The sequence below is a fragment of the Trematomus bernacchii genome, unplaced genomic scaffold, assembly GCF_902827165.1.
Source record: "Trematomus bernacchii unplaced genomic scaffold, fTreBer1.1, whole genome shotgun sequence".
Taxonomy (NCBI): Eukaryota; Metazoa; Chordata; class Actinopteri; order Perciformes; family Nototheniidae; genus Trematomus; species Trematomus bernacchii.
In genome coordinates, this window is record NW_022987698.1 from 6,959,194 (window position 1) to 6,974,107 (window position 14,914).

General features: G+C 44.3%; 1 protein-coding gene and 1 long non-coding RNA gene across 3 annotated transcripts in view; one reads left to right on the top strand and one right to left on the bottom strand.

The window, feature by feature from the left end:
- The first annotated feature begins 911 nt into the window (after positions 1-911).
- Positions 912-3,232, top strand: npffl (neuropeptide FF-amide peptide precursor like). Its single transcript, XM_034139336.1, has 3 exons — positions 912-1,186; positions 2,018-2,133; positions 2,848-3,232. The coding sequence occupies exons 1-3, from the start codon at positions 1,040-1,042 to the stop codon at positions 2,966-2,968; spliced, it is 384 nt and encodes a 127-aa protein (XP_033995227.1). The 5' UTR covers positions 912-1,039; the 3' UTR covers positions 2,969-3,232.
- LOC117489802 overlaps positions 2,929-14,914 on the bottom strand; it is a 28,976-nt gene continuing 16,990 nt past the window's right edge. Inside the window, exon 3 of one of the 2 annotated variants that reach the window (XR_004556628.1) lies at positions 2,929-3,024. This is a non-coding gene — a long non-coding RNA (uncharacterized LOC117489802). Of the gene's footprint in view, positions 3,025-13,898; positions 13,954-14,914 lie in introns of those variants that run through there. The other variant, XR_004556629.1, reaches the window with a different exon arrangement.

The window sequence follows — 14,914 nt, forward strand, 5'->3', positions numbered from 1 at the left end:
TGATGAGCCATAACACTACTATTGAACTATCGTGTAATTTATGTTTCTGCCAATAACCATTTGGAGTGAGCATGTATAAAGCATTTACAGTGAATATATAAACTCTATTATTCAAATGAAAGAAACCATTTAGCTGAAAATGTAGTTAGTATACTTCTACATTTTCAGCTTTAATAATTTGGATTCAGGACTTGAGCAAATTATCCTCTAAAATTAAATAAAGATAGCCAACATTAATTTGGGATGCCGGTAGCAGAAAAACTGTGAGGCTGATCCTTCACTGATGAAAGAATCGGTCACATAATTGTAAACTCTAAAGTGTGAAATTATATTGTTGGACATATCCTCTAGGTAAAAACAATAACTCTTTAGCAAAATATTAAAAACCTAATAAGCAGTATTGTCTGACCCTCTCTCTTTTGCAATCCTCATACGTCTGCTTTGTTATATGTTTTCTTAAGTTCCTTACGTTGTTGCCTAAGATAACTAAAGTTGATTGGACTAATCCGTTTAGAATTGACATTTGTTTGTGTGGGTGATGATTGTTCTCACATACTGTTTGTCTGTACATACGACACAGACTACTGGGAACGTGGATCAGGGTCCATTTGCAGGGATTTATCTGTTTAATAACTGGGAGAGTTTTGTTGCAGTACCCTAAGGGCCACATAATAATGCACTCTAATGCACAGTCATCACTAATGGTCTGATCCTGCTAAATGGACCTGCTTAAGTCTCCTATAAGGGGGCTGGTCCTTCCTCTATCCTGTCCCTTGGTCCCCATTTGTACAGTAGCATCTTTCTTCAGCTCTCTTGGGGGTTTTCAGCCAGTGACCATGCAGAGTATAAAAGACCCGTCGAGGATGCTACCACCACTGAAGTTGGCCAGGACACTGCACAGGACACTTAACCCCGACGGGACAAGTCTTTCCTCCACAGGAGCCGACCCTTTGGAAGTCAACAGGTGCCATCGGACAACCAAAGTCCTTCCTCTACTTCTGTCATCAGAATTCATCTGACCTCTCTTCGGTTTGAGACCATGGACACAGCTGCAGTGGTGACTCTCCTGGCTCTGGTTGTGGCGATGGCTGGCGTCAGTCAGGCTCTTCACGTCCAAGGCAGCCTGGACAAAAATGACATCCTGCCAGACTCAGAGGACAACATGGCCGACCACCTGCTGGGGCTGGTGAGACAACAAACCACTCGCACTGCTTTTCAAGTCTTGAGTTTAACCTGCTGTGGCTAGGAAACATGCACTATTAGAACTACACCATGTTGTGTTGCCAACAACATTTTGGCATCTGAAAATAGAAATCTAATGTTGAGACATATCTCAGGCATGTGTGTTAAATTATACTGGAGGCAGGATTTAAAAATGCTTTAAACTTTTTATTTATTTAATCAGATAAATATCTGAGGATTGAGAAATATCATCTGTCGTTTGCTCTAATTTAGACTGAATGAAAAACACTGTGAACAACCAGAAGTCATGACATGTTTCAGAGGTCTGGCACTTCCATGTGATGAAGTGTGTAAATGGTATTAGAGCCTTTTTTTCTAATGAAACAAGTTACATCACACAAATCATTTGGATTTCAGATAGTGTTACTCTCTATTCAACAGTGTGAAATAGACTGTAAGATATTCTGAGGTCAACAGACAGAGCAGGAAAGAGGAGGGGAATTCAGATACTGAAGAAAATTATAATATGTTCCCACTGTGGTTTGTAAAGCCAGACAGATCTGGGTTTAATTTTGCATAAAGATAAGGATGGATGGATATCTGAGTGGGCATGAGAAGCATCTCTCTGCATTTGCACACTGATATCTACATCTCAAGGTCCCCTGCCACAGCAGGATGCCTGACTGGAGTTAGAAACCCTGGGGTTATAGTTGCACCCAACATTGAATAGAGTCTTGATGTTGTTCCAGGATATTTTGTGGGTTATTTCAAAAACAGAGTTCAAGCTTTTGATGCTTGGAATTGCATTTGTTTGTGTGTATGCTGCTGTGCTCAGGAGAGTGAAAACACAGATAACAGCGCTAATGATCGCCTGCTGACCGCGCTGCTGAGAGCTCTGCTGCTGGGATCTCAGAAAGAAGCCAGGAACTCTGTCCTCCATAAGCCACAGAGGTCAGTGCCATCACAGAGCCAATGTTCATCACACATATATAGTACACTTTAATTAATCACACAGGAAATAATAATGTATATAATTGTGCCATTTCAACATTCTGTAGAGAAACCTTTCTTATCAATATTGGTTTAAAACAGGGAAACACGCCCATCCCAATTTCCAGGTGATGTTGAATGTATTGTTTTAATCCCAACAACAGTCCAAGCATCAAAGATATTCTCACTTCTGCTGGAAAATTGAAATAGATTTATGTCAACCTGCCAATCTTTGACTGGTGGCTTCAGCACCAAATGAAATGTAACCCATTAGAAACTATTTCTTAGAATTTTAGAAATACATAAAATAGTATTTCATAAAGCTTGTAATAATTGTTAGTGAATGTTTAGGAGGCAACCACCTCTTTTATTGTACATATTTGATAATGTATTAAACTGAGATTGTGGTCTCAGCCTTATGGGGTATAAATATTATAATGTAATTATTAACATAGCTCCTATGTAAGATAAGTCCCTTCTGCTCTGATGAATTAAATGAACAAACATAAGAGTAAAATAAGATTGATTATTCTGTATTTTTTAGATTTTCAGTTTATTTTTTCCCATGTTTATCCCTTATCATAAGCATTTCTTGGAGTATAAACATGTATTTATCGAATATCATTGAAACCATAAATGATATCAGAACCTGACTCTGTTTCTCCTCCCTCACAGGTTTGGGCGCGGCTCCAGAGGGCAGGTCATCTCGGAGGATCAGATGCATTCCCGTGATTGGGAGACTGCCCCCGGTCAGATCTGGAGTATGGCGGAGCCCCAGAGGTTTGGAAAGAAATGATCTTACAGCCAGATCCTCACATCAAAGTCCTGGCACAGGGCCGAGCAGCAGGGCAACTGTGGAGAGACAACATTTGAATGAATTGATCTGAATATTTGTTTTCTACATTGTCCCAGCCTATCATGCCTTGCTTGACACAACATGTTGTCAAACATGACATGGGCTTCATTTTACATTTTGTTCTTATAATATCTAACAAAGCATGAAAACAAGTGCCTATTTGGGTTTTGTGAGCAGACCTCATTTGTCTGTAAGGGAACGTTATTTAAACATGTTTGCTGTAAATTGATTGCTATATTCTTTGTTATTCTTCTGTTCTCTGGTCAAATAAAAAAGCTTTGAACTTGGAAAAGATAAACTGATGTGTATGTGTGTGTGTGTTCAAAGTGATTAGGCTATAGTAATCTATTCACAGGGCAGTATTACAGTATTGAAGCCTTAAAATACAGATTTGGAATTGTATGACATTTCTTTAAATCTTCCTGATACAACATATAATAAAAGATGTTCATAATAAAATATAGATTAGGGCTATATATAAGGATCATTTTCGTTCTCAGTTCATTTGTCGGTTATTCTAACAATTGATTATACAAGTTTACATCTAGATTATAAAATGTGAGGAAAGAGAACAAAATCACAAACTCTCGAAACCCAAGTTGGATGTCTTCAATTGCCTTGTGTTGTCCAAAACAAGAATCTGATTTAGATGAATATAAAAGCTTCAAATGCACTCTGAGCTGTAACCAGCAAGCATGCAAATGTCCCTTGATTATTTACTAATTATCATCCAATAACAGTATGTTTGATATCATGAGATGTACTGTGATGTTATGCAGTATGGTCAAAATAATTGCAAGTCTGCAGTCATGTCTCATTAGTTTTCTAATTTACTGGAAAAGTTTCATGGCTTTTTTTTTTTAAACACAAATTTTGACAATTTCTGAAAATCTGCTACACCGCATGCACATACATACTGATTTCCCACTTCAAATGTGCCTTAACTGGCTCTCTCAGACATCAGAGGAATGCAAATTGCAGGTCTTTTTTGTAATAAGATGTCCGGAAAAAAATAACTTCTCTTTTAGTTGCATCTTTTCTTCTCTCTTCAACCCACAGACAGTTTTGTGCAGGTTTAATGGATGTGGACAGAGGATGTTTTAACCAGCTAATGTACAGTGATTCACAGCTCTTCTCTGCAGACCAGCAGAGGCTGTTGTAGTTCTGCGTGTGGTGAATTTACAGGCCACCTGGGGTAGCAGCATGCAATAAGCTTCAGCACTAATTAAAACACAGCAACATGCAATTACGCTATGCTTTCACGTTTCCGCAGCCAATTACTGGGAAGGAAAGCACGTCAATTCCTCTTAGGAAGAGTCTTTTATTAGCCTGACCTCCCATTCCTCTTTTTGAGCCCAGAAGACAACAGCAGGAATAACCAGAGCTGAGACTGTTGACAGATGACCTCTCAAGTTTTTTTCCTTAGATTCGTCCCTAGTAACAACATTAACTTTTTTTGTTCAAAATAGCCCATTGTAGGCATAAAGTCATTATTTATGTAGCCTGAACACTATCACCAGAAGGAGCAGGATAAGAAAATAGGTTCACGGATGAAAATATTCACAGATAAAAGACCAACAATAAAGTGGCTACAAAATGTCACAATTTTACTGTGATATACTGTAAGATAGACAGACCAATTTCCATGACCTTATGTGATTATGGTTGCTAAGCAGCTAACAAAGCTTCTAATATATATTACTGTAGCTATGGTAACATTTTTACGTCCTACAGAATACACTAATACAACAAACCCATTTCATTGTGTAAAGTTGAAGTAGGCCTACAAGGTGTTAACATGTCAGAGAATCTAATGTCACAGTTCGATTGAAGGAGCTCCAACAAGCCGTTTAGGACAGAGAGTGAATACACATACTATACAGAGACGCCGTATGAGAAACCAATGTGAGTTTGGAAAATTGCACAATATAAATCTATTCTAGTAGACCTCAACAATGGAATGATGATCAGTAGAAATGGCCATGTCATGGGACCTTTAAGACAAACAGAGACAGCTGGGTGCTGGAGCTGTTGATGGCACAGCTGTAGCCCTTGATATGCACAGCTGAGTAAAAGAAAGATGTAACTACTATGAATTTCATGAGTCTGCAGGGGGGTTCAGACAGAAAGTCAGTTTTCACTGAAAGAAAAAGAGAGAGATTGTTATTGCCACATCACAAAAATGATATTATATGATAAACTGCAGTCTCAGATGCTGTTCTCTATCTCCTGTATAGCTTTCTGACCTCTACTCAATCCCCCACTTCCATTGTCCCTCCTGGTCATCATCTTGGAAGGCAGCCATCTTAAGCAGTTACCGCCTTGGCCATGACACAGCACAATTTGTCACAAACAACATACTTTAATGGCTCCAGGGTGAGTGAATGATCTTGTAGTCAGTGTCAAGGGTAAACCCCTATTATTTTACTTTGCAGCTAAACATTTTGCAAACAATGCTGCTATGTGTCAGATTTTTTTTACAATTCCAGGCAGCTATTGTTTTCTGTTTTCTATTATAGAGAACATCTTTTCCTTTCTGAAGAACCAGCACCTTATCGTGGTGGAGAGGTTTGTGTGCCCCGATGAACCTGGGGGCTGTGTTGTCTGGAACCTTGTGTCCCTGGTAGGATCTCCTATGGCAAATTGGTCTCAGGCAAGGGGCCAGACTAATGCCGCAGTTCCACTACAGCGCGGAGCCCGCTTTAAACGTGCCGTGTTGTGCCGTACCCGTTTTTGGTTGCGCTTCCACTAGGCCTAGTTACGGCCCGGCCCGGCCCGGGGCCACTTTTTCACCTCTTTTCTGGCCCGACAAAATTGTGGTTCTATCGGGGCCAACAAACAGGGCTGAGTCGGGCTGAGTATGCTAAACTAGAGAGAGGAGCGCTGGCAAGAGGGCTAGAACTACAACAAGATGGACATATTTGACCGTGATTTAATTGTAATACACGTTTCAAAATGATGCCGAAGTAACAACATACTGATACCGGTTAGTAAAAACCATGAATTAATGCTTTGTCAAGTCTGCAGACAGACGGCAGGCGAAAAACCTTTTAAAATGCGTGTTTTTCTAGATGGAGATTGGCTAAGCTAACGCAGTATATGCTCTGACCGTCCACACTCACAACAACGGCCTATACAGACATAAATAAAGCAGCGACTGTATTCACCATGACACAGGCAGTCTGTGGTGTGTACTTGTTTAACTTTTGTCGAGTTTCTGAACATATATAAGGAGCTGTGAGCTCTGAGTGCTAACAGCTAACGGCTGTGTTGTGTTTCTGGAGTTCTCATTGAAGATGACGTCACGGCTCCGCCTACACTGCGTTACTATAGTACCTACCCCAGTTCCTAAACTGTAATGGAAGCGCAGCATGAAGTGAGTCGGCCCTGTTAAGGCCCAACGCGGCCAAGCCGTACCGAGCCGTACCGAGTGTGGCCGAGGCCGACCGTGTAGTGGAAATGCGCCATTAGATTGGTTCAAAGACCTCATGAAAAACGACAACATAAGAAGTGAGGATACCCGGCCTGGAGGAAGCCCGGGGTCCCCTTCTGGAGCCAGGCCCAGAAGGAGGACTCGTCGGCGAGCGTCTGGTGGCTGGGCCGGGCTTGCCACGGCCACCAGACCAGACCAGAAAAGGCAACGCGGGCAACACCTCCGCTTCTCCGTCCTGCAGGCTCACCACCTACGGGAAACAGCGATGGGGTCAGGTTCGCTGCCAGAAGGGTGGCAGTGAAAGCAGAGGGTCTCGACGGACCAGACCCGGGCGGCAGAAGCTGGCTTTGGGGACGTGGAACGTCACCTTTCTGGGGGGGAAGAAGCCGGAGCTTGTGCGGGACGTGGAGCGTTACCAGTTGGATCTGGTGGGGCTCACCTCTACGCACATGGCGTCGGCTCTGGAACCTTACTTCTGGATAGGGGTTGGACTCTATTCTTCTCCGGAGTTGCCCAAGGTGTGAGGCGTCGGGCAGGTGTGGGGATACTCACAAGCCCCCGGTTGGGTGCTTCTTTGTTGGAGTTTACCCAAGTGGACGAGAGGGTCGCCTCCCTGCGCCTGCGGGTTATGGGGGGGAAAACTCTGACTGTTGTGTGTGCTTATGAACCAAACAGCAGTTCTGAGTATTCAGCCTTCTTGGAGACCCTGAAAAGAGTCCTGTATGAAGCTCCTGAAGGGGACTCCTTAGTCCTGCTGGGAGACTTCAACGCACATGTGGGCAATGATGGAGACACTTGGGTTGCGGTCGAATAGTCCATTTAGCTTAGGAACCTTCCTAACGGAGTGAAATGACCCGGAAGTCCCTCAGTGGCAGCCATGATAAGTGCCGTTCGAATTCTCTAAATTAAAAGGAAAGGAGGTTTCAAACTTCCTTTATAACCTCCTTTAGCTTAGGAACCACTGGACCTCCCTAACCGAAAGGAGAGGAGAAAATGCTGCCCCACAATGCCTTGCGGCCGCGGCATTTGCCGTCACACAACAGTCGGCCGTTCACGGAAACAATCGATTATGAACGAGAAATGATATCATGAAAGTTACGGTTCAAAACGTATGTGGTAAGTTGCCAAAGTGCTTTGTTTTGAACGTTCATCAGTATTATAATCAAAAAGAGAAATATGAACGTTAGTTTTTACTGAAATGATCAAATAAAGTCAACATTTCACAGTCTTTACTGAGCTGTGTGGGGTTTGTTCAACTTTTAAAAAGATGTTTGAATGGTGATATACACAGTGATAGATGTTAAGGACTAACGTTTATAATAAATACATTTGTATTGCTTTTAAGATCTTTTCATAGTTCATACAATCATACGTATTGGGATCATTTGTATTAATGTGGACCGGAGGGAGAGGGTGACGAGCATAAGTTTCACTTTCCTTTTTTATTTCAATTCCAACTTTGGTCATGAAGAATATGTTTCTCTGTTGTCCCCGTTCATAAAGCATAAAACAACAGCATCAGAGCACGGTGCAGAGGCTCTAGATGAGTTTACAGTAGTCCCTCGTTCTTATTAAACATCCCTGTTGTAGTCCGCTGTATAGAAAACTGTAGTTTCCATAGTTTCCCCACAGCAGCAGACGCACATTTATGACCTCCGCTGGCGCATCATAAACACGTCGGATAGTGAAAGTGCAGTCGGATTCTCTAAAGTACCGCAGTCTCTTCTCCTAAATCCTTTTGAATTCTCCTATCCACTATCCCTTAACCCCATGACGTTTCACTCCGAGGTCAAGGAATAGACGATAGGGTTAGAATTTAGGAGCTGTTTTTTTGGAGTATTCGACCGCAACCTTGGAGGGGCGTGATTGGGAGGAACGGCCCCCCTGATCTGAACCAGAGTGGTGGCTTGTTACTGGACTTCTATCCTACTCATGGATTGGCCATAACAAACACCATGTTCGAACATAAGGATGCTCATAAGTGTACATGGTACCAGAGCACCCTAGGCAGAAGGTCCATGATCAATTTTGTTATTGTATCATCGGACCTGAGGCCGTATGTTTTGGACACTCGGGTAAAGAGAGGGCGGAGTTGTCAACTGATCACCATCTGGTGGTGAGTTGGGTCGAGTGGCAGGGGAAGCCTCTGGACAGACCTGGTTTGCCCAAACGTGTAGTGCGGGTGAACTGGGAACGTCTGGAGGAGTCCCAAGTCCAGTTATTTATTACATGTCATTTATCTATTTATCTAATATATCATATTTCAATGACTGGCATATATACTCTTATTGCACTATTTCACTTTTTTAAACTATTTTCTTCTTGTATTTACTATTTAGCCTACTTGCACTATATTTTTCTGTTTATCTGTGTTTTGTGTTGCATTGGAGAAGCCTGTGACACAAGATTTTCATCGACATAACTACACTGTAGCTATGTTCGTTTGACAAATAAAGAACCTTGAACCTTGATACAACTGCAACGAAAGTAACAAAAACAATTATGTTAAAGTACTATGATACTGTACTGATATTTTCAGACTTTGTTCTTTACTTTCTCCGTCTTTATATGTAGAAGACATTAAGTTTTCTCCGTCATGTTGTTTTTATAGCAACAACTTCCTGTCAACTCGCCTTCAAAATAAAATCATCTAAATAAAACAGGAAGTTAACCTAAATTACATTTAAGACATACAACTGCAACGAAAGTAACAACAACAATGTAATATCCTTTTCAGTTTCACAGAACACAAATTGGGTTATTTACATAATATGTTTACATGACTTTTGTCAGGATCGGGGAAAATTAGGACTCAAATGCAGTTAAAAAAGAAGCGGGTTTCAAAACAAAAGCGAGCTTTAATCAAACAAAGCTGTTGACACTGAAAAAACTAGACGAAATAACTAGGGCCAAAAGGGTGGGTGGAGGGGGTCTGGAGGAAGGGTCTGGGCGGACGGCCCGGGGGCAAGGCAGAGTTCGAAGAAGTGGTCTCGGGCGGACTGCCCGGGGGCAAGGCAGAGTTCAAGAAGGGGCGAAGGCCACAGCGGGCGAACTCAGGGGGCCGGGCATGAGAGTGAAAGCCACTGGGGACCTCAGGAGGCCGGGCACAAGGGCGGGCAAGAAGGCGGTGACGGGACAGCTATGGAGGACGGGCAGGAAGGCCATGACGGGACAGCTCCGGAGGACGGGCAGGAAGGCGCTGACGGGACAGCTCCGGAGGCCGGACAGGACCCGGTGTCGGCCGGACAGGAACCGGAGCCGACGGGACAGGCGTAGACAGGATCCTGGACATGACATGGACTGGTGTAAATGGGACCCCGGCGGAACAGGTGTCGGCGGGACCTCCAACAGGACAGGACACAGAGTTGGCAGGACCCTCAGCGGAACCCCCAACGACACAGGACATAGGGTTGGCAGGACCCCCGGCAGAACAGTAGTCGGCGGGACCTACAACGGCACAGGACATAGGGTTGGCAGGACCCCCGGCAGAACAGTAGTCGGCGGGACCTCCAACGGCCCAGGACATAGGCTTGGCAGGACCCCCGGCAGAAGAGTAGTCGGCGGGACCCCCAACAAAACAGGACATGGAGTTGGCAGGACCCCCAGCGGAACCTCCAACGGCACAGGACATAGGGTTGGCAGGACCCCCGGCAGAAGAGTAGTCGGCGGGACCCCCAACGGGACAGGACATGGAGTTGGCAGGACCTCCCACGAAACAGGTGTCGGCTGGACCCCCAACGGCACAGGACATAGGATTGGCAGGACCCCCGGCAGAAGAGTAGTCGGCGGGGCCTCCAACGGACCAGGACATTGGGTAGGGACTTGAGAGGGAACTCGAGAGGTGACTTGAAAGGGGACTCGAGAGGAGACTCGAGAGGTGACTTGAAAGGGGACTTGAGAGGGAACTTGAGAGGTGACTTGAAAGGGGACTCGAGAGGAGACTCGAGAGGAGACTCGAGAGGAGACTCGAAAGGAGACTCGAAAGGAGACTCGAAAGGTGACTCGAAAGGGGACTCGAAAGGGGACTCGAGAGGGGACTCGAGAGGAGACTCGAGAGGAGACTCGAGAGGAGACTTGAGAGGGAACTCGAGAGGAGACTCGAGAGGTGACTTGAGAAGAGACTTGAGTCGAGCAGGGACCATGGCTGTATGGGTCGGTTCTGGAGTCGGAACCATGGCTATGGGGACCGGAACTGAAGCCTGGATCATGGCTGTGTGGACCGGTTCTGGAGCCGGAAACATGGCTGCTGGGGCCGGCACTGGAGCTGCTGGAGCTGCTGGAGCACGGGCTGGTATCCTGGCCTTGCATCTCCCAGAAACCTTCCGGAGGATCCGCGGACCTCCCAAGGCCAGGCCAGACCCCAAGAAAGGGTCAGAGGCTCGAGACAAGCTTTCGGGGCTGCTTGTAAAAGTTTTAAGCCACCCAGGCAACGAGCTCCTGAGCCAGGGCTTGCGAGCAACCTCCTGGCGTGCCTCCTTCAAAGCAGCCCCTTTAGCCCATCTGGATGAGGCTGCCAACCAAGTATAAAAAATGTACTCTAGAGTCTAGGGCGTACTTGAGGTGATCCACCTGTTGAGCCAACGAAAAAGAAACTGCTGAGTCCATTACTGGTTGGTTCGTACTGTCAGGATCGGGGAAAATTAGGACTCAAATGCAGTTAAAAAAGAAGCGGGTTTCAAAACAAAAGCGAGCTTTAATCAAACAAAGCTGTTGAAAAAACTAGACGAAAACCGAGAATCATAAACAGGTAGCATGAGACAAGTGACAAACATGGAGAGTGAGAAAAATACAAGGAACCAACATGGAGCACAGGGGAAGACAAGACTAAATACACAGAAGGGTAATCACAGGACAAGACACAGCCGGGCAGGGGAGGCAGAAACACAAGGGCAACAGGTGAACACAATCAGACAATCAGACACACCAGGGAAACTACCGACAGGAAAGCAAACACAGGAAGAAGGATCAGACAAGACACAAGGAGGAAAACATTTCAAAATAAAAGGTGGAAAAGAAAACAATCCAAAACCGTGACAATTTTGTTGTGCAATAAAACAACCAGATGGACACACGATAAAGGAAATGTTCAAATTCGGCTCTGATCGTAACAACATCGGGCCACTCGTGAGGGCATCTTGTCAAATCGTGTCATGTGCGAGTGGAGCCTCGCAGCGGCGAAGCCGTGCCGCGCCACACTAATTGTGCCGCATAAGCGCATAGGTGCGCTGCATTTTCGGCTCAGTTGAGGCACCCTCCGCAAGATGAGGCCCCCTCCGCAAGGTGAGGCCCCACGCAGTCTGCATGATCGGCCTGTAGGGAGGGACGGCCCTGAGAAGTTCAGTCATCCGGGAGGGACTCGGAGTAGAACCGCTGCTCGTTCGCGTTGAAAGGAGCCGGTTGAGGTGGTTCGGGCACCTAGTAAGGATGCCACCTGGGCGCCTCCCTAAGGAGGTGTTCCAGGCACGTCCAGCTGGGAGGAGACCGAGGGGCAGACCTAGGACCAGGTGGAGGGATTATATATCTTCACTGGCCTAGGAGCGCCTTGGGATCCCCCAGTCAGAGCTGGTTGATGTGGCCAGGGAAAGGGAAGTTGGGGGCTCTCTGCTGGAACTCCTACCTCCGCGACCCGACCACGGATAAGTGGGAGAAGATGGATAGATGAATGGATCTTTAAGCTCTTTTTAGCAGTAATCAAAATTCAAATACGTTGCAGATCTTTTCTGAGGGTGTTTAACGGATATTAAAAAGCTTCCAGTGGCAGGTATGAATGCACTGCACTACAGACAGTAGTCAAAAAACTAAACAAGAAACCTGGTGCCATCTTCCTAGTAAACATACTTGTATTACATTTAAAGGAAGAACTCTTGATCTGAATTGTTCACGTTTTTCTGTAACTTATGCACTGTTTTCACTTTTTATTGAGCTGCCGAGTTACTAAAAGCTCAGTGAGATGATGGGATGATCCAGGATTTTGAAACATAGTATGATCATACTCCTCAATCAGAGCTAGCAAGTTTCTATTCAAATACCTTACAACCAAAATAAAAATGAATGGAAACCAATGACTGTCTCGAACAGTTGTGAAAATACATGCAAATGTTTTTACTTGTAGGCTACAGTATGAAATTACATTTTTGGCTGGACAATGGAGGCAGTTTACCTTCATGTTAATTGTTTGGTTAGATGAAGTAGTGTTTATGTCCTTAAGCGGCCATTTATCGTTTCTCTATATAACGTACAAGGTTTAACACTATAGCTTAGAATAACACAAAATAATAAAGAGATTGTGGTTTGAGTTTAAAAAGCAACAGTAAAGCCTCTCTACATGAAGCATGATGAAAATGAATACGTTTGGCAGGGGCTGTAAAAACATAAAATGATTAGAAGGGCATTTGGAGAGTGCAGACGCCCACCAAGGCTGTTTTCATAAGTGAAAGATAATGCGTATACCCCCCCCCCCCCCCCACACCCTTCCACGGCAAAATTAAATGGGGTTTTTCCTATATGGAAAATCGGCCCAGTATTTTTATTTTATTTTTTAAATCCTGCTGACAAACCAACAAACCTAGCGGTAAACAAAACCTCCTTGGTAATGAAACAACATTCATTAACAGAGGACCTTAACCAATCGGTTGGAGACTAGATGCGTGGCTGTGGGCTGTTTTCTTTGAAGTTTGCTCAACCAGAGACACAAACATGCTGTTACTAAGAGATAACACCAACTGTACAATTATACTAATGTGTTTCCTTCAGGAAAGAGGTTTTATGGGAGAATAAGCAGCCAGCTGTTGTGTTGTGTTGTGTTGTGTTGTGTTGTGTTGTGTTGTGTTGTGTTGTGTTGTGTTGTGTTGTGTTGTGTTGTGTTGTGTTGTGTTGTGGGTGTTTGTTGTGTGTGTGTGTTGTGTGTGTGGGGTGGGGGGCGGAGGGGGGGCGGTGGGAGGGGAGGAGGAGGGGAGGAGAGAGAGCAGAAGAAGAGAGGAGAAGAGAGAGAGAGAGAGAGAGAGATGAGAGGAGAAGGAGTAGAAGATAAGAGAGATAGAGAGATTCTAGATATCTTCTATATAAGAGAGTCGCGAGAGATTCCTATCTCTGCTATTCTATCTCTCTCTCTTCTCCTCTCTCTCTCTCTCTCTCTCTCTCTCTCTCTCTCTCTCTCTCTCTCTCTCTCTCTCTCTCAGAGCATGTGGTCCTTTATTAACACACATCTCTGCTTGAAAGAATACACACAATTCAGGAAAATCTTATCAAAACCACGCCTTCCTTTTCAGCTTGAAAGAAATAACCTGATGGTTTGTTTGAAGTTCTAGCAGAGCACAATAATGGCTGAGTCAAAAAATAGAAAAAGAAAAAAGGATTCTGATGTTGTCTTCATTTATTTATACATGGATATAGAGGAAGGGAGTTATTCAGGTCAGTCGAAGAAAATATCCTCTTTTGTTCCAGCTTACTGTAGGCTTTCCTATTCCATCCAGTTACAATCAATGAGGAGATACTGTATAGGCAAAAAAAGTCACACATTTAAAGTCCCCCTGTGGCCTTGTGGGGCTTGTGCCATATGGCCGAACTGTGCCTTGTTTGATCCAGCTGGGAATGTTTTGTTGTTTGGAGAAACACCCTCCTTCTTCTCTTGCTCTTTCTCATATTTCCTGTCTGTCTCATCTGGCAAAATGTCCTAATGTCCAATGTATGTTGCTTATACAGTCAGAGAACAGTATATACTGAATGATATTGAATGAAAGTTTGATTCTTAACATGATTGAACTATGGAATTCAGGTTAACATTTATCTGACACGTTTGCTTACAAAATGATATTTCTGGGGATGTCATGTTCAGGTTTGTTCACATTAAACCCTCAATATGCACTGATTATCTGACACATACAGCAGCCATATGTCTCTTTGCTGGTGTCAGGTATCAGTGTGATGTAGGGACACTCAATCAATACAGATTGTGCTGGCCATGCTGCAGCGAGGACAAGCCTGGTCAGATGTATAACAAAGATCAGATGATCATTTCACAGCTTTATCAGCTTTACAGTTTGAGCGAATAATGTATCCTTCAATAAAACATAGGAAATACCAACATGTTGACTGTGACTTACAGATAACATTTTAACTGTGTAGGTACATAACTTAAGTGTGGAAGACTGAGAGAACCTCTTATATTACACAATGGGTGGGAAGCTGATTTAAAAAAGACTTTCTCTTAAAGCAGAGGCTGGATCATGCATCTTTTCCTACCCATCTAATAAATAGGGAAAAGAGAGAGAAAGAGAATATGTCTTTGTCATCCTCTCTCTCCCGTCTGTGCAGTGGCTGCTGCAGAACAGCCCTGATCTCAGACATCCAATACAGAGAGAAGGAAATGTGAACAGGGGGAGGGGCTTGCTAGAAAGGGAGCCAGGCTCAGCCTATGAGAGCGAAGGAGAGGTGTTTCAGCCCAGAATGCCCTT